Source organism: Cherax quadricarinatus, chromosome 45 (assembly GCF_038502225.1).
Source record: "Cherax quadricarinatus isolate ZL_2023a chromosome 45, ASM3850222v1, whole genome shotgun sequence".
NCBI lineage: Eukaryota > Metazoa > Arthropoda > Malacostraca > Decapoda > Parastacidae > Cherax > Cherax quadricarinatus.
In genome coordinates this window covers 206344-226526 of record NC_091336.1, presented here as the reverse complement: position 1 = coordinate 226526, position 20183 = coordinate 206344, and the positions used below count along the sequence as shown (strand labels likewise).

At 41.9% G+C, this 20183-nt stretch overlaps 1 protein-coding gene across 1 annotated transcript in view; it reads right to left on the bottom strand.

Moving 5' to 3' along the window:
- LOC128686490 (BTB/POZ domain-containing protein 6-like) overlaps positions 1-3536 on the bottom strand; it is a 104406-nt gene extending 100870 nt beyond the window's left edge. The window contains exon 1 of the mRNA XM_070094260.1: positions 3297-3536. Within this exon, the coding sequence (XP_069950361.1) occupies positions 3297-3509 (213 nt within the window). The 5' untranslated portion in view covers positions 3510-3536. The remainder of the gene's footprint in view (positions 1-3296) is intronic.
- Positions 3537-20183: the final 16647 nt, after the last annotated feature.

Sequence of the window (20183 nt, the reverse complement as noted above, 5' to 3'; positions counted from 1 at the left end):
TTGGAGTTAGAAGTTTAACAAACTATTTGATAGGTTATAAGCTGCCGAGCCTAATGAGCTTATAATAGGACGACTGGGTTCCTTGGTTCATGAGTCTTGATTAATCCATGAAGATACTGTAGAGTTACCGACCTGGCTGACAAACCATACCACGGGCTGGGATAGAACCCGTCATCAGAGTCATAAAACTCCAGACCAACGCGCTAGCCAATGGGCCAACTGGATATAATAAGATTTCTCCAATGATTGGCTTAGATTGGGACCTACACAGTTTGTGCCAGTAGGCCTACCGCAGTGTTCCTTTATTCTTATGTTTTAAAGTTACTTTGAAGAGAAAAATAGTTTGAGTCCTTAAAAAAGACGAATAAGATCAAGGAAGACATCAGTGGGAAACAAACTAACCTTTCATTGGCAATCGCTCTAAGGAAATTGAGAATATAAGAACATAAGAACATAAGAAAGAAGGAACACTGCAACAGGCCTACTGACCCATGTGGAGCAGGTCCATGTCTCCCCCCCCAGATTAGACCAATGACCCACCCCCCGGATTATCCCAATGACCCACCCAGTCTGGTCATCCCCACTCAAGGATGGAGCACTGTACCAGACCCAGCAGCACAAGCTAGTCAGGTCCAACTCACACCATCCCACACCCACTCATGTATTTATCTAACCTATTTTTAAAACTACACAACGTTTTAGCCTCAATAACTGTATTCAGGAGCTTGTTCAACTCATCCACAACTCTATTACCAAACCAATACTTTCCTATATCCTACCTGAATCTGAATTTTTCCAACTTGAAACCATTGCTGCGAGTCCTGTCTTGGCTGGAAATTTTCAGCACGCTATTTACATCCCCTTTATTTATTCCTGTTTTCCATTTATACACCTCGATCATATCCCCCCTAATTCTACGCCTTTCGAGAGAGTGCAGATTCAGGGCCTTCAGTCTATCCTCATAGGGAAGATTTCTGATACATGGGATCATCTTTGTCATCCTTCTTTGTACGTTTTCCAGAGCATTTATATCCATTCTGTAATACGGTGACCAGAACTGAGCAGCATAGTCTAAATGAGGCCTAACCAAGGATATATAGAGTTGAAGAACAACCTGAGGACTTCTATTATTCATACTTCTAGATATGAAGCCAAGAATTCTGTTAGCTTTATTGCGAACACTAATACACTGTTGTCTTGGTTTTAGATTACTGCTAACCAGAACTCCTAAATCCTTTTCGCAATCGGTAGTATGAAGATCTACATTATTTAGTTTATATGTGGTATGGTTATTTAACTGTCCAACATTTAGAACTTTGTGTTTGTCATTATTAAACTGCATCTGCCACTTATCCGACCATTGCGTCAGTCTATTCAAATCATCCTGGAGTGCTCTAATGTCCTTATTAGAATGAATTGGGCGGCCTATTTTGGTGTCATCAGCAAATTTGCTTATGTCGCTATTTATTCCCTCATCTATGTCGTTTATGTAAATTGTGAACAACAACGGGCCCAACACTGACCCCTGTGGAACACCGCTTGTGACGTGCCCCCATTCTGATTTCTCCCCATTTACGCAAACTCTCTGCTGTCTATTTGTCAGCCATGCCTCTACCCATGAAAAAATTCCTCCTCCTAATCCGTGTGCCCTAAGTTTCCTCAATAGCCTCTGGTGTGGAACTCTATCGAAAGCCTTACTGAAGTCCATATACACAATATCATATTCATTACCATGATCTACCTCCTCAAACACCTTAGTGAAAAAAGTTAGTAAATTCGTAAGACAGGAACGCCCCTTTGTAAAACCGTGTTGAGAATCATTAATCAATCTCTGCCTGTCAAGATGGCTACGAATTGCTTCGGCAATTATTGATTCCATAATTTTTCCCACTATGGAGGTAAGGCTTATTGGTCTATAGTTCGAAGCCAAGGACTTGTCACCTGCCTTGTAAATAGGTATTACATTTGCATTTTTCCACTTATCAGGCACTATGCCAGTTTGTAGTGATATGTTAAAAAGATTAGCCAAAGGTATGCTAAGTTCCTCTTTACATTCCTTTAACACCCTTCCAAGCAGTTCATCAGGACCTGGGGATTTGTTAGGTTTTAGTTTCTCTATTTGTCTGAGGACCATGTCACTAGTTACCACAATCGTACATAGTTTATTATCATCCTGTTCTACGTAATCTATTATTTCAGGAATATCGCTAGTATTTTCCTGGGTGAAAACTGAGAGGAAGTAGGTATTTAGAATTTCACACATATCCTTATCACTGTCAGTGATCTGACCAGAGTTACTCTTAAGTGGGCCAATCTTGTCCCTATTCTTACTTCTGTATACCTGAAAGAACCCTTTTGGGTTAGTCTTTGAATCCCTTGCGACCTTAGCCTCATAATCTCTTTTTGCTTTTCTTATTCCATTCTTTATTTCTTTCTTTAATTGAATATATTGATTTCTTAACTGCCCATCCCCTCTTTTGATACTCCTATATATGCCTCTCTTTTGACCAATGAGATGCTTTAATTTCATCCATTTGGGATCATTTTTGTTAGATCTAATGTCCCTACTCGGAACAAAAGTTGTCTAGGCAGCTAGAACTATGCTCTGAAAAACGTCATATTGGCAACCAAGATCACCTACCTGACCCATAGTTAGGACATCCAAATTTAGCCCACCCAAGTAATTTTTCAGTCCCATGAAGTTGGCCAAGCGAAAATCTGGGACAGAGATTTGATTGCAGTTATCTGGGTAATTCCATGATATATTGAAACTAAGTGATTTGTGATCACTTCCCCAAGCTCATCATTAACCTCAAGATTATTAATTAGTGAATCTTTGTTGGCAAGAACCAAGTCAAGCAGATTGTTTCCTCTAGTTGATTCTGTCACAACCTGTTCTAAAAAGCAATCCTGAACCATATCCAGAAAGTCACTAGACTCAAGATTTCCTGTCAAATTGTTCCAATCAATTTGTCTAAAGTTAAAATCTCCCACTATCACAACATTTTCATATCTAGATGCCTTATGAATTTCGTCCCATAACAGCTTACTGCATTCCCTATCAAGAAGAAAATTAGTATAATGAGAGTCAATAGACTGAAATTAACAGATTATAAATATATATATATATATATATATATATATATATATATATATATATATATATATATATATATATATATATACATATATATATATATATATATATATATATATATATATTTATATATATATGTGTGACTTTACAAAACATAATATAGTAGGGAAATCAATTTTCCTTGTATTACAAAGGTTACCTTTGAGCATATTTTAGCTAAAGCATCCACTTGGTACTTGCTGGCCAAGCAGTAGACTTGCATTGCCAGTTTCACACTGAGGAACTTTGTACTTCCACAGTACATATATTTCAATAACAATCTGAACGACTCTGGTGGATCTTCAGAAAGGATGAGGATTTCCTTCTCTGCCAGAGGACCAAAAAACATGACTTCAAACACTGGAGAACTCATTGCCAAAACCAGCCGATGAGCCTGCAAGATTTCTGAAAGTTATTTACTGTCATTGAAGATATTCTAGGAGAGAATTTAGGCCAAAAAAAATATCCAGTAAGATTAATGAGGAACCAGGAATTTCCCTTCAAGATAATTTGAGGATAGCATTAATCTTGAAATAATACATAAGTCGAAAGTAACACTGAAATATTACTGAGGTCAGCAGTTAACTGGTGCAATCTTTTAAATAGTCAACAATAATCTCATAAAATTATTTGGTTTACAAGTTGTTTTGAAATATTACTAGGAGAGTAATTGTCCTCTGAAATATATGAAATGATATTAAGAGTCAGCGGTTGTCCTAACAAATTACTAGTTAACAACAGTTACCTTGCAGTAATGACGGATGTCACTATAATTTTAAAATTACTAAGACATGATATCAGATAAAAATCAGTCTCCTCTACTTCACTATCAGATTAAAACCAGCCTCCTCTACTTCACTATCAGATAAAAAACAGCCTTCTCTACTTCACTATCAGATAAAAACCAGCCTCCTCTACTTCACTATCAGATAAAAACCAGCCTCCTCTACTTCACTATCAGATAAAAACCAGCCTCCTCTACTTCACTATCACATAAAGACCAGCCTCCTCTACTTCACTATCGGATAAAGACCAGTCTCTTCTACTTCACTATCACATAAACACCAGCCTCCTCTACTTCACTATCACATAAAGACGAGCCTCCTCTACTTCACTATCACATGAACACCAGCCTCCTCTACTTCACTATCGGACAAAAATCAGCCTCCTCTACTTCACTGTCACATAAAGACCAGCCTCCTCTACTTCACTATCACATAAAGACCAGCCTCCTCTACTTCACTATCGGATAAAGACCAGCCTTCTCTACTTCACTATTACATAAAGACCAGCCTCCTCTACTTCACTATCGGATAAAGACCAGCCATCTCTACTTCACTATCACATAAAGACCAGCCTCCTCTACTTCACTATCACATAAAGACCAGCCTCCTCTACTTCACTATCGGATAAAGACCAGCCTTCTCTACTTCACTATCACATAAAGACCAGCCTCCTCTACTTCACTATCGGATAAAGACCAGCCTTCTCTACTTCACTATCACATAAAGACCAGCCTCCTCTACTTCACTATCGGATAAAGACCAGCCTTCTCTACTTCACTATCACGTAAAGACCAGCCTCATCTACTTCACTATCGCATAAAAACCAGCCTCCTCTACTTTATTATCACATAAAGACCAGCCTCCTCTACTTCACTATCACATAAAGACCAGCCTCCTCTACTTCAGTATCACATAAAGACTAGCCTCCTCTACTTCACTATCACATAAAGACCAGCCTCTTCTACTTCACTATCGCATAAAAACCAGCCTCCTCTACTTTATTATCACATAAAGACCAGCCTCCTCAACTTCACTATCACATAAAGACCAGCCTCCTCTACTTCACTATCACATAAAGACCAGCCTTCTCTACTTCACTATCGCATAAAAACCAGCCTCCTCTACTTTATTATCACATAAAGACCAGCCTTCTCTACTTCACTATCACATAAAGACCAGCCTTCTCTACTTCACTATCGGACAAACACCAGCCTCCTCTACTTCACTATCACATTAAGACCAGCCTCCTCTACTTTACTATCGGACAAAGACCAGCCTCCTCTACTTCACTATCACATAAAGACCAGCCTCCTCTACTTCACTATCACATAAAGACCAGCCTCCTCTACTTCACTATCACATAAAGACCAGCCTCCTCTACTTCACTGTCACATAAAGACAAGCCTCCTCTACTTTGCTATCAGATAAAGACCAGCCTTCTCTACTTCACTATCACATAAAGACCAGCCTCCTCTATGCTATCGGATAAAGACCAGCCTCCTCTACTTCACTATCACATAAAGACCAGCCTCCTCTATTTCACTATCAGACAAACACCAACCTCCTCTACTTCACTATCACATAAAGACCAGCCTCCTCTACTTCACTATCAGACAAAGACCAGCCTGCTCTACTTCACTATCACATAAAGACCAGCCTCCTCTACTTTACTATCAGACAAAGACCAGCCTCCTCTACTTCACTATCACATAAAGACCAGCCTCCTCTACTTCACTATCACATAAAGACCAGCCTCCTCTACTTCACTATCACATAAAGACCAGCCACCTCTACTTCACTATCACATAAAAACCAGCCTCCTCTACTTCACTATCGCATAAAGACGGGCCTCCTCTACCTCACTATCGCATAAAAACCAGCCTCCTCTACTTCACTATTGCATAAAGACAAGCCTCCTCTACTTCACTATCGCATAAAGACGGGCCTCCTCTACCTCACTATCGCATAAAGACCAGCCTCCTCTACTTCACTATTGCTTAAAGACCAACCTCCTCTACTTCACTGTCGGATAAAGACCAGCCTCCTCTACTTCACTATCACATGAAGACCAGCCTCCTCTACTTCACTATCACAAAAAGAGCAGCCTCCTCTGCTTCACTATCACATAAAGACCAGCCTCCTGTACTTCACTATCACATATAAACCAGCCTCCTCTACTTCACTAACACATAAAGACCAGCCTACTCTACTTCACTATCACATAAAGACCAGCCTCCTCTACTTAACTGTCACATAAAGACCAGCCTCCTTTACTTCACTATCACATAAAGACTAGCCTCCTCTACTTCTCTATAATATAAAAACCAGCCTCCTCTACTTCACTATCGCATAAGACAAGTCTCTTCTACATCACTGTCACATTAAGACCAGCCTCCTCTACTTCATTATCACATAAAGCCAAGCCTCCACTACTTCACTAACACATAAAGACCAGCCTACTCTACTTCACTATCACATAAAGACCAGCCTCCTCTACTTAACTGTCACATAAAGACCAGCCTCCTTTACTTCACTATCACATAAAGACTAGCCTCCTCTACTTCTCTATAATATAAAAACCAGCCTCCTCTACTTCACTATCGGATAAAGGCAATTCTCTTCTACATCACTGTCACATTAAGACCAGCCTCCTCTACTTCATTATCACATAAAGACCGGCCTCCTCTACTTCACTATCACATAAAGACCAGCCTCTTCTAAATCACTATCACATAAAGACCAGCCTCTTCTATTTCACTATCACATAAAGACCAGCCTCCTCTAAATCACTATCGCATAAAGACCAGCCTCTTCTACTTCACTATCGCATAAAGACCAGCCTCCTCTACTTCACTATCGCATAAAGACCAGCCTCCTCTACCTCACTATCGCATAAAGACGAGCCTTCTCTACTTCACTATCGCATCAAGATCAGCCTCCTCTACTTCACTACTGCATAAAGACCAGCCTCCTCTACTTCACTACTGCATAAAGACCAGCCTCCTCTACTTCACTATCACATAAAGACCAGCGTCCTCTACATAACTATCACATAAAGACCAGCATCCTCTACTTCACTATCATATAATGACCAGCCTCCTCTACTTCACTATCAGATAAAGATCAGCCTACTCTGCTTCACTATCACATAAAGACCAGCCTCCTCTACTTCACTATCACATAAAGACCAGCCTCCTCTACATAACTATCACATAAAGACCAGTCTAATCTACTTCACTATCACATAAAGACCAGCCTCCTCTACTTCACTATCATATGAGGACCAGCCTCCTCTACTTTACTATCACATAAAGACCAGTCTCCTCTACTTCACTATCGCATAAAGACCAGCCTCCTCTACTTCACTATCACATAAAGACCAGCCTCCTCTACTTCACTATCACATAAAGACCAGCCTCCTCTACTTCACTATCACATAAAGACCAGCCTCCTCTACTTCACTATCACATAAAGACCAGCCTCCTCTACTTTACTATCACATAAAGACCAGCCTCCTCTACTTCACTATCACAAAGACCAGCCTCCTCTACTTCACTATCACATAAAGACCAGTCTCGTCTACTTCACTATCACTTAAAGACCAGCCTCCTCTACTTTACTATCACATAAAGACCAGCCTCCTCTACTTCACTATCACATAAATACCAGTCTCGTCTACTTCACTATCGCATAAAGACCAGCCTCCTCTACTTCACTATTGCATAAAGACCAGCCTCCTCTATCTCACTATCGCATAAAGACCAGCCTCCTCTACTTCACTATCGCATCAAGATCAGCCTCCTCTACATCACTACCGCATAAAGACCAGCCTCCTCTACTTCACTATCACATAAAGACCAGCGTCCTCTACATAACTATCACATAAAGACCAGCATCATCTACTTCACTATCATATAATGACCAGCCTCCTCTACTTCACTATCGGATAAAGACCAGGATACTCTACTTCACTATCACATAAAGACCAGCCTCCTCTACATAACTATCACATAAAGAGCAGTCTCCTCTACTTCACTATCACATAAAGACCAGCCTCCTCTACTTCACTATCATATGAAGACCAGCCTCCTCTACTTTACTATCACATAAAGACCAGTCTCCTCTACTTCACTATCGCATAAAGACCAGCCTCCTCTACTTCACTATCACATAAAGACCAGCCTCCTCTACTTCACTATCACATAAATACCAGCCTCCTCTGCTTCACTATCACATAAGGATCAGCCTCCTCTACTTCACTATCACATAAAGACCAGCCTCCTCTGCTTCACTATCACATAAAGACCAGACTCCTCTACTTCACTGTCACATAAAAACCAGCCTCCTCTACTTCACTATCACATAAAGACCAGCCTCCTCTACTTCACTATCACATAAAGACTAGTCTCGTCTACTTCACTATCACATAAAGACCAGCCTCCTCTACTTCACTATCATATATAGACCAGCTTCCTCTACTTCACTATCACGTAAAGACAAGCCTCATGTACTTCACTATCACATAAATCCAATCCTCCTCTACTTCACTATCACATAAAGTCCAGCCTCCTATACTTCACTATCACATAAAGACCAGCCTCCTCTATTTCACTATCAGACAAACACCAACCTCCTCTACTTCACTATCACATAAAGACCAGCCTCCTCTACTTCACTATCAGACAAAGACCAGCCTGCTCTACTTCACTATCACATAAAGACCAGCCTCTTCTACTTTACTATCAGACAAAGACCAGTCTCCTCTACTTCACTATCACATAAAGACCAGCCTCCTCTACTTCACTATCACATAAAGACCAGCCTCCTCTACTTCACTATCACATAAAGACCAGCCACCTCTACTTCACTATCACATAAAAACCAGCCTCCTCTACTTCACTATCGCATAAAGACGGGCCTCCTCTACCTCACTATCGCATAAAGACCAGCCTCCTCTACTTCACTATTGCATAAAGACAAGCCTCCTCTACTTCACTATCGCATAAAGACGGGCCTCCTCTACCTCACTATCGCATAAAGACCAGCCTCCTCTACTTCACTATTGCTTAAAGACCAACCTCCTCTACTTCACTGTCGGATAAAGACCAGCCTCCTCTACTTCACTATCACATGAAGACCAGCCTCCTCTACTTCACTATCACAAAAAGAGCAGCCTCCTCTGCTTCACTATCACATAAAGACCAGCCTCCTGTACTTCTCTATCACATATAAACCAGCCTCCTCTACTTCACTAACACATAAAGACCAGCCTACTCTACTTCACTATCACATAAAGACCAGCCTCCTCTACTTAACTGTCACATAAAGACCAGCCTCCTTTACTTCACTATCACATAAAGACTAGCCTCCTCTACTTCTCTATAATATAAAAACCAGCCTCCTCTACTTCACTATCGGATAAAGACAAGTCTCTTCTACATCACTGTCACATTAAGACCAGCCTCCTCTACTTCATTATCACATAAAGCCAAGCCTCCTCTACTTCACTAACACATAAAGACCAGCCTACTCTACTTCACTATCACATAAAGACCAGCCTCCTCTACTTAACTGTCACATAAAGACCAGCCTCCTTTACTTCACTATCACATAAAGACTAGCCTCCTCTACTTCTCTATAATATAAAAACCAGCCTCCTCTACTTCACTATCGGATAAAGGCAATTCTCTTCTACATCACTGTCACATTAAGACCAGCCTCCTCTACTTCATTATCACATAAAGACCGGCCTCCTCTACTTCACTATCACATAAAGACCAGCCTCTTCTAAATCACTATCACATAAAGACCAGCCTCTTCTATTTCACTATCACATAAAGACCAGCCTCCTCTAAATCACTATCGCATAAAGACCAGCCTCTTCTACTTCACTATCGCATAAAGACCAGCCTCCTCTACTTCACTATTGCATAAAGACCAGCCTCCTCTACCTCACTATCGCATAAAGACGAGCCTTCTCTACTTCACTATCGCATCAAGATCAGCCTCCTCTACTTCACTACTGCATAAAGACCGGCCTCCTCTACTTCACTACTGCATAAAGACCAGCCTCCTCTACTTCACTATCACATAAAGACCAGCGTCCTCTACATAACTATCACATAAAGACCAGCATCCTCTACTTCACTATCATATAATGACCAGCCTCCTCTACTTCACTATCAGATAAAGATCAGCCTACTCTGCTTCACTATCACATAAAGACCAGCCTCCTCTACTTCACTATCACATAAAGACCAGCCTCCTCTACATAACTATCACATAAAGACCAGTCTAATCTACTTCACTATCACATAAAGACCAGCCTCCTCTACTTCACTATCATATGAGGACCAGCCTCCTCTACTTTACTATCACATAAAGACCAGTCTCCTCTACTTCACTATCGCATAAAGACCAGCCTCCTCTACTTCACTATCACATAAAGACCAGCCTCCCCTACTTCAGTATCACATAAAGACCAGCCTCCTCTACTTCACTATCACATAAAGACCAGCCTCCTCTACTTTACTATCACATAAAGACCAGCCTCCTCTACTTCACTATCACAAAGACCAGCCTCCTCTACTTCACTATCACATAAAGACCAGTCTCGTCTACTTCACTATCACTTAAAGACCAGCCTCCTCTACTTTACTATCACATAAAGACCAGCCTCCTCTACTTCACTATCACATAAAGACCAGTCTCGTCTACTTCACTATCGCATAAAGACCAGCCTCCTCTACTTCACTATTGCATAAAGACCAGCCTCCTCTATCTCACTATCGCATAAAGACCAGCCTCCTCTACTTCACTATCACATAAAGACCAGCGTCCTCTACATAACTATCACATAAAGACCAGCATCATCTACTTCACTATCATATAATGACCAGCCTCCTCTACTTCACTATCGGATAAAGACCAGCCTACTCTACTTCACTATCACATAAAGACCAGCCTCCTCTACATAACTATCACATAAAGACCAGTCTCCTCTACTTCACTATCACATAAAGACCAGCCTCCTCTACTTCACTATCATATGAAGACCAGCCTCCTCTACTTTACTATCACATAAAGACCAGTCTCCTCTACTTCACTATCGCATAAAGACCAGCCTCCTCTACTTCACTATCACATAAAGACCAGCCTCCTCTACTTCACTATCACATAAATACCAGCCTCCTCTGCTTCACTATCACATAAGGATCAGCCTCCTCTACTTCACTATCACATAAAGACCAGCCTCCTCTGCTTCACTATCACATAAAGACCAGCCTCCTCTACTTCACTGTCACATAAAAACCAGCCTCCTCTACTTCACTATCACATAAAGACCAGCCTCCTCTACTTCACTATCACATAAAGACCAGTCTCGTCTACTTCACTATCACATAAAGACCAGCCTCCTCTACTTCACTATCATATATAGACCAGCTTCCTCTACTTCACTATCACGTAAAGACAAGCCTCATGTACTTCACTATCACATAAATCCAATCCTCCTCTACTTCACTATCACATAAAGTCCAGCCTCCTATACTTCACTATCACATAAAGACCAGAATCCTCTACTTCACTGTCACATAAAGACCAGCCTCCTCTACATCACTATCACATAAAGACCAGCACCCTCTACATCACTGTCACTTAAAGACCAGCCTCCCCTACTTCACTATCACATAAAGACCAGCCTCTTCTACTTCCCTATCACATAAAGACCGGCCTCCTCTACTTCACTAACACATAAAGACCAGCCTCCTCTACTTCACTATCACATAAAGACCAGCCTCTTCTACATCACTATCGCATAAAGACCAGCCTCTTATACTTCACTATCACATAAAGACCAGCCTCCTCTACTTCACTATCGCAAAAAGACGAGCCTCCTCTACTTCACTATCGCATAAAGACGGGCCTCCTCTACCTCACTATCGCATAAAGACCAGCCTCTTCTACTTCACTATTGCATAAAGACAAGCCTCCTCTACATCACTATCGCATAAAGACGGGCCTCCTCTACCTCACTATCGCATAAAGACCAGCCTCCTCTACTTCACTATTGCTTAAAGACCAACCTCCTCTACTTCACTGTCCGATAAAGACCAGCCTCCTCTACTTCACTATCACATGAAGACCAGCCTCCTCTACTTCACTATCACAAAAAGAGCAGCCTCCTCTGCTTCACTATCACATAAAGACCAGCCTCCTGTACTTCACTATCACATAAAAACCAGCCTCCTCTACTTCACTAACACATAAAGACCAGCCTACTCTACTTCACTATCACATAAAGACCAGCCTCCTCTACTTAACTGTCACATAAAGACAAGCCTCCTTTACTTCACTATCACATAAAGACTAGCCTCCTCTACTTCTCTATAATATAAAAACCAGCCTCCTCTACTTCACTATCGGATAAAGACAAGTCTCTTCTACATCACTGTCACATTAAGACCAGCCTCCTCTACTTCATTATCACATAAAGACCAGCCTCCTCTACTTCACTATCAGATAAAAATTAGCCTCCTCTACTTGACTATCACATAAAAACCAGCCTCCTCTACTTCACTATCGGATAAAGACCAGCCTCCTCTACTTCATTATCGGACAAAGACCAGTTTCCTCTACTTCACTATCACATAAAGACCACCCTCCTCTACTTCACTATCGGACAAAAATCAGCCACCTCTAGTTCACTATCACATAAAGACCGGCCTCCTCTACTTTGCCATCGGATAAAGAGTCAGCCTCCTCTACTTCACTATCACATAAAGACCAGCCTCCTCTACTTCACTATCGGATAAAGACCAGCCTCCTCTACTTCACTATCGCATAAAGACCAGCCTTCTCTACTTCACTATCACATAAAGACCAGCCTCCTCTACTTCACTATAGGATAAAGACCAGCCTTCTCTACTTCAATATCACATAAAGACCAGCCTCCTATACTTAACTATAGGAAAAAGACCGGCCTCCTCTACTTCACTATCTCTTAAAGACCAGCCTCCTCTACTTCACTATCACATAAAGACCAGCCTCCTCTACATAACTATCACATAAAGACCAGTATCCTCTACTTCACTATCACATAAAGACCAGCCTCCTCTACTTCACTATCATATGAAGACCAGCCTCCACTACTTTACTATCACATAAAGACCAGTCTCCTCTACTTCACTATCGCATAAAGACCAGCCTCCTCTACTTCACTATCACATAAAGACCAGCCTCCTCTACTTCACTATCACATAAAGACCAGCCTCCTCTGCTTCACTCTCACATAAGGATCAGTCTCCTCTACTTCACTATCACATAAAGACCAGCCTCCTCTACTTCACTATCACATAAAGACCAGCCTCCTCTACTTCACTATCACATAAAGACCAGCCTCCTCTACTTCACTATCACATAAAGACCAGCCTCCTCTACTTCACTATCACATAAAGACCAGTCTCGTCTACTTCACTATCACATAAAGACCAGCCTCCTCTACTTCACTGTCATATATAGACCAGCCTCCTCTACTTCACTATCACATAAAGACAAGCCTCATGTACTTCACTATCACATAAAGCCAATCCTCCTCTACTTCACTATCACATAAAGTCAAGCCTCCTATACTTCACTATCACATAAAGACCAGAATCCTCAACTTCACTATCACATAAAGACCAGCCTCCTCTACATCACTATCACATAAAGACCAGCATCCTCTACATCACTGTCACTTAAAGACCAGCCTCCCCTACTTCACTATCATATAAAGACCAGCCTCTTCTACTTCACTATCACATAAAGACCGGCCTCCTCTACTTCACTAACACATAAAGACCAGCCTCCTCTACTTCACTATCACATAAAGACCAGCCTCTTCTACATCACTATCGCATAAAGACCAGCCTCTTATACTTCACTATCACATAAAGACCAGCCTCCTCTACTTCACTATCGCATAAAGACCAGCCTCCTCTACTTCACTATCGCATAAAGACGGGTCTCCTCTACCTCACTATCGCATAAAGACCAGCCTCCTCTACTTCACTATTGCATAAAGACAAGCCTCCTCTACTTCACTATCGCATAAAGACGGGCCTCCTCTACCTCACAATCGCATAAAGACCAGCCTCCTCTACTTCACTATTGCTTAAAGACCAGCCTCCTCTACTTCACTGTCGGATAAAGACCAGCCTCCTCTACTTCACTATCACATAAAGACCAGCCTCCTCTACTTCACTATCACATGAAGACCAGCCTCCTCTACTTCACTATCACAAAAAGAGCAGCCTCCTCTGCTTCACTACCACATAAAGACCAGCCTCCTGTACTTCACTATCACATAAAAACCAGCCTCCTCTACTTCACTACCACATAAAGACCAGCTTACTCTACTTCACTATCACATAAAGACCAGCCTCCTCTACTTCACTATCACCTAAAGACCAGCCTCCTCTATTTCACCATCACATAAAAACTAGCCTCTTCAATTTCACTATCAGATAAAAACCAGTCTCTTCCACTTGACTGTCACATAAAGACCAGCCTCCTTTACTTCACTATCACATAAAGACCAGCCTCCTCTACTTCACTATCAGATAAAAATTAGCCTCCTCTACTTCACTATCACATAAAGTCCAGCCTCCTCTACTTCACTATCGGATAAAGACCAGCCTCATCTACTTTACTATCACATAAAAACCAGCCTCCTCTACTTCACTATCGGATAAAGACCAGCCTCCTCTACTTCATTATCAGACAAAGACCAGTTTCCTCTACTTCACTATCACATAAAGACCACCCTCCTCTACTTCACTATCTGACAAAATTCAGCCACCTCTAGTTCACTATCACATAAAGACCGGCTTCCTCTACTTCGCCATCGGATAAAGAGTCAGCCTCCTCTACTTCACTATCACATAAAGACCAGCCTCCTCTACTTCACTATCGGATAAAGACCAGCCTCCTCTACTTCACTATCGCATAAAGACCAGCCTCCTCTACTTCACTATCACATAAAGACCAGCCTAATCTACTTCACTATCATATAAAGACCAGCCACCTCTACTTCACTATCACATAAAGACCAGCCTCTTCTACTTCACTGTCACATAAAGTCCAGCCTCCTCTACTTCACTATCACATAAAGATCAGCCTACTCCACTTCACTATCACATAAAGACAAGCCTCCTCTACTTCATTATCACATAAGGACCAGCCTCCTCTTCTTCACTATCACATAAAGACCAGCCTCCTCTACTTCACTATCACATAAAGACCAGCCTCCTCCACTTCACTATCACATAAAGACCAGCCACATCTACTTCACTATCACATAAAGCCAAGGCTCCTCTACTTCACTATCACATAAAGACCAGCCTCCTATACTTCACTATCACATAAAGATCAGAATCCTCTACTTCACTGTCACATAAAGACCAGCCTCCTCTACTTCACTATCACATAAAGACCAGCCTCCTCTACTTCACTATCTCATAAAGACCAGCCTCCTCTACTTCACTATCACATAAAGACCAGCCTCTTCTACTTCACTATCACATAAAGACCAGCCTCCTCTACCTCACTGTTACATAAAGACCGGCCTCCTCTACTTCACTATCACATAAAGACCAGCCTCTTCTAAATCACTATTGCATAAAGACCAGCCTCTTCTATTTCACTATCACATAAAGACCAGCCTCCTCTAAATCACTATCGCATAAAGACCAGCCTCTTCTACTTCACTATCGCATAAAGACCAGCCTCCTCTACTTCACTATCGCATAAAGACCAGCCTCCTCTACCTCACTATCGCATAAAGACGAGCCTTCTCTACTTCACTATCGCATCAAGATCAGCCTCCTCTACTTCACTACTGCATAAAGACCAGCCTCCTCTACTTCACTATCACATAAAGACCAGCGTCCTCTACATAACTATCACATAAAGACAAGCATCCTCTACTTCACTATCATATAATGACCAGCCTCCTCTACTTCACTATCGGATAAAGACCAGCCTACTCTGCTTCACTATCACATAAAGACCAGCCTCCTCTACTTCACTATCACATAATGACCAGCCTCCTCTACATAACTATCACATAAAGACAAGTCTCCTCTACTTCACTATCACATAAAGACCAGCCTCCTCTACTTCACTATCATATGAAGACCAGCCTCCTCTACTTTACTATCACATAAAGACCAGTCTCCTCTACTTCACTATCGCATAAAGACCAGCCTCCTCTACTTCACTATCACATAAAGACCAGCCTCCTCTACTTCACTATCACATAAAGACCAGCCTCCTCTGCTTCACTATCACATAAGGATCAGCCTCCTCTACTTCACTATCACATAAAGACCAGCCTCCTCTACTTCACTATCACATAAAGACCAGCCTCCTCTACTTTACTATCACATAAAGACCAGCCTCCTCTAGTTCACTATCACATAAAGACCAGCCTCCTCTACTTCACTATCACATAAAGACCAGTCTCGTCTACTGCACTATCACATAAAGACCAGCGTCCTCTACTTCACTATCACATAAAGACCAGCCTCCTCTACTTCACTATCACATAAAGACCAGTCTCGTCTACTTCACTATCGCATAAAGACCAGCCTCCTCTACTTCACTATCGCATAAAGACCAGCCTCCTCTACCTCACTATCGCATAAAGACCAGCCTCCTCTACTTCACTATCGCATCAAGATCAGCCTCCTCTACTTCACTACCGCATAAAGACCAGCCTCCTCTACTTCACTATCACATAAAGACAAGCGTCCTCTTCATAACTATCACATAAAGACCAGCATCATCTACTTCACTATCATATAATGACCAGCCTCCTCTACTTCACTATCGGATAAAGACCAGCCTACTCTGCTTCACTATCACATAAAGACCAGCCTCCTTTACTTCACTATCACATAAAGACCAGCCTCCTCTACATAACTATCACACAAAGACCAGTCTCCTCTACTTCACTATCACATAAAGACAAGCCTCCTCTACTTCACTATCATATGAAGACCAGCCTCCTCTACTTTACTATCACATAAAGACCAGTCTCCTCTACTTCACTATCGTATAAAGACCAGCCTCCTCTACTTCACTATCACATAAAGACCAGCCTCCTCTACTTCACTATCACATAAAGACCAGCCTCCTCTGCTTCACTATCACATAAGGATCAGCCTCCTCTACTTCACTATCACATAAAGACCAGCCTCCTCTGCTTCACTATCACATAAAGACCAGCCTCCTCTACTTCACTATCACATAAAGACCAGCCTCCTCTACTTCACTATCACATAAAGACCAGCCTCCTCTACTTCACTATCATATATAGACCAGCCTCCTCTACTTCACTATCACATAAAGACAAGCCTCATGTACTTCACTATCACATAAAGCCAATCCTCCTCTACTTCACTATCACAAAGTCCAGCCTCCTATACTTCACTATCACATAAAGACCAGAATCCTCTACTTCACTATCACATAAAGACCAGCATCCTCTACATCACTATCACATAAAGACCAGCATCCTCTACATCACTGTCACTTAAAGACCAGCCTCCCCTACTTCACTATCACATAAAGACCAGCCTCTTCTACTTCACTATCACATAAAGACCGGCCTCCTCTACTTCACTAACACATAAAGACCAGCCTCCTCTACTTCACTATCACGTAAAGACCAGCCTCTTCTACATCACTATCGCATAAAGACCAGCCTCTTATACTTCACTATCACATAAAGACCAGCCTCCTCTACTTCACTATCGCAAAAAGACCAGCCTCCTCTACTTCACTATCGCATAAAGACGGGCTTCCTCTACCTCACTAACGCATAAAGACCAGCCTCCTCTACTTCACTATTGCATAAAGACAAGCCTCCTCTACTTCACTATCGCATAAAGACGGGCCTCCTCTACCTCACTATCGCATAAAGACCAGCCTCCTCTACTTCACTATTGCTTAAAGACCAGCCTCCTCTACTTCACTATTGCATAAAGACAAGCCTCCTCTACTTCACTATCGCATAAAGACGGGCCTCCTCTACCTCACTATCGCATAAAGACCAGCCTCCTCTACTTCACTATTGCTTAAAGACCAGCCTCCTCTACTTCACTGTCGGATAAAGACCAGCCTCCTCTACTTCACTATCACATGAAGACGAGCCTCCTCTACTTCACTATCACAAAAAGAGCAGCCTCCTCTGCTTCACTATCACATAAAGACCAGCCTCCTGTACTTCACTATCACATAAAAACCATCCTCCTCTACTTCACTAACACATAAAGACCAGCCTACTCTACTTCACTATCACATAAAGACCAGCCTCCTCTACTTCACTATCACATAAAGACCAGCCTCCTCTGTTTCACCATCACATAAAAACTAGCCTCTTCTATTTCACTATCAGATAAAAAACAGTCTCCTCTACTTGACTGCCACATAAAGACCAGCCTCCTTTACTTCACTATCACATAAAGACTAGCCTCCTCTACTTCTCTATACTATAAAAACCGGCCTCCTCTACTTCACTATCGGATAAAGACAAGTCTCTCCTACATCACTGTCACATTAAGACCAGCCTCCTCTACTTCATTATCACATAAAGACCAGCCTCCTCTACTTCACTATCAGATAAAAATTAGCCTCCTCTACTTCACTATCACATAAAGACCAGGCTCCTTTACTTCACTATCGGATAAAGACCAGCCTCATCTACTTTACTATCGGACAAAGACCAGCTTCCTCTACTTGACTATCACATAAAAACCAGCCTCCTCTACTTCACTATCAGATAAAGACCAGCCTCCTCTACTTCATTATCGGACAAAGACCAGTTTCCTCTTCTTCACTAACACATAAAGACCACCCTCCTCTACTTCACTATCGGACAAAAATCAGCCACCTCTAGTTCACTATCACATAAAGACCGGCCTCCTCTACTTCGCCATCGGATAAAGAGTCAGCCTCCTCTACTTCACTATCATATAAAGACCAGCCTCCTCTACTTCACTATCGGATAAAGACCACCCTCCTCTACTTCACTATCGCATAAAGACCAGCCTTCTCTACTTCACTATCACATAAAGACCAGCCTCCTCTACTTCACTATAGGATAAAGACCAGCCTTCTCTACTTCAATATCACATAAAGACCAGCCTCCTCTACATAACTATAGGAAAAAGACCGGCCTCCTCTACTTCACTATCACATAAAGACCAGCCTCCTCTACTTCACTATAGGATAAAGACCAGCCTTCTCTACTTCAATATCACATAAAGACCAGCCTCCTCTACATAACTATAGGAAAAAGACCGGCCTCCTCTACTTCACTATCACATAAAGACCAGCCTCCTCTACTTCACTATCACATAAACACCAGCCTCCTCTACTTCACTATCACATAAAGATCAGCCACCTCTACTTCACTATCAAATAAAGACCAGCCTCCTCTACTTCACTATCACATAAAGACCAGCCTCCTCTACTTCACTTCCACATAAAGACCAGCCTCCTCTACTTAACTATCACATAAAGACCAGCCTCATCTATTTCACTATCACATAAAGACCAGCCTCTTCTACTTCACTATCACATGAAGACCAGCCTCCTCTATTTCACTATCACATAAAAACCGGCGTCTTCTATTTCACTATCAGATAAAAACCAGTCTCTTCTAATTGACTGTCACATAAAGACCAGAATCCTCTACTTCACTATCACATAAAAACCAGCATCCTCTACTTCACTATCATATAAAAACCAGCCTCCTCTACTTCACTATCACATGAAGACCAGCCTCCTCTACTTCACTATTGGATAAAGACCAGTCTCTTCTACTTCACTCTCACATAAAGACCAGCCTCCTCTACTTCACTATCAGATAAAGACCAGCCTCCTCTACTTCACTATCGGAAAAAGACCACCCTCCTCTACTTCACTCTCGGACAAAGACCAGGTTCCTCTGCTTCACTATCACATAAAGACCAGCCTCCTCTACTTCACTATCGGACAAAAATCAGCCTCCTCTACTTCACTATCACATAAAGACCAGCCTACTCTTTTTCGCTATCGGATAAAGAGTTAGCCTCCCCTACTTCACTATCACATAAAGACCAGCCTCCTCTACTTCACTATCGGATAAAGACCAGCTTCCTCTACTTCACTATCGCACAAAGGCCAGCCTCCTCTACTTCACTATCACATAAAGACCAACCTCCTCTACTTGATTA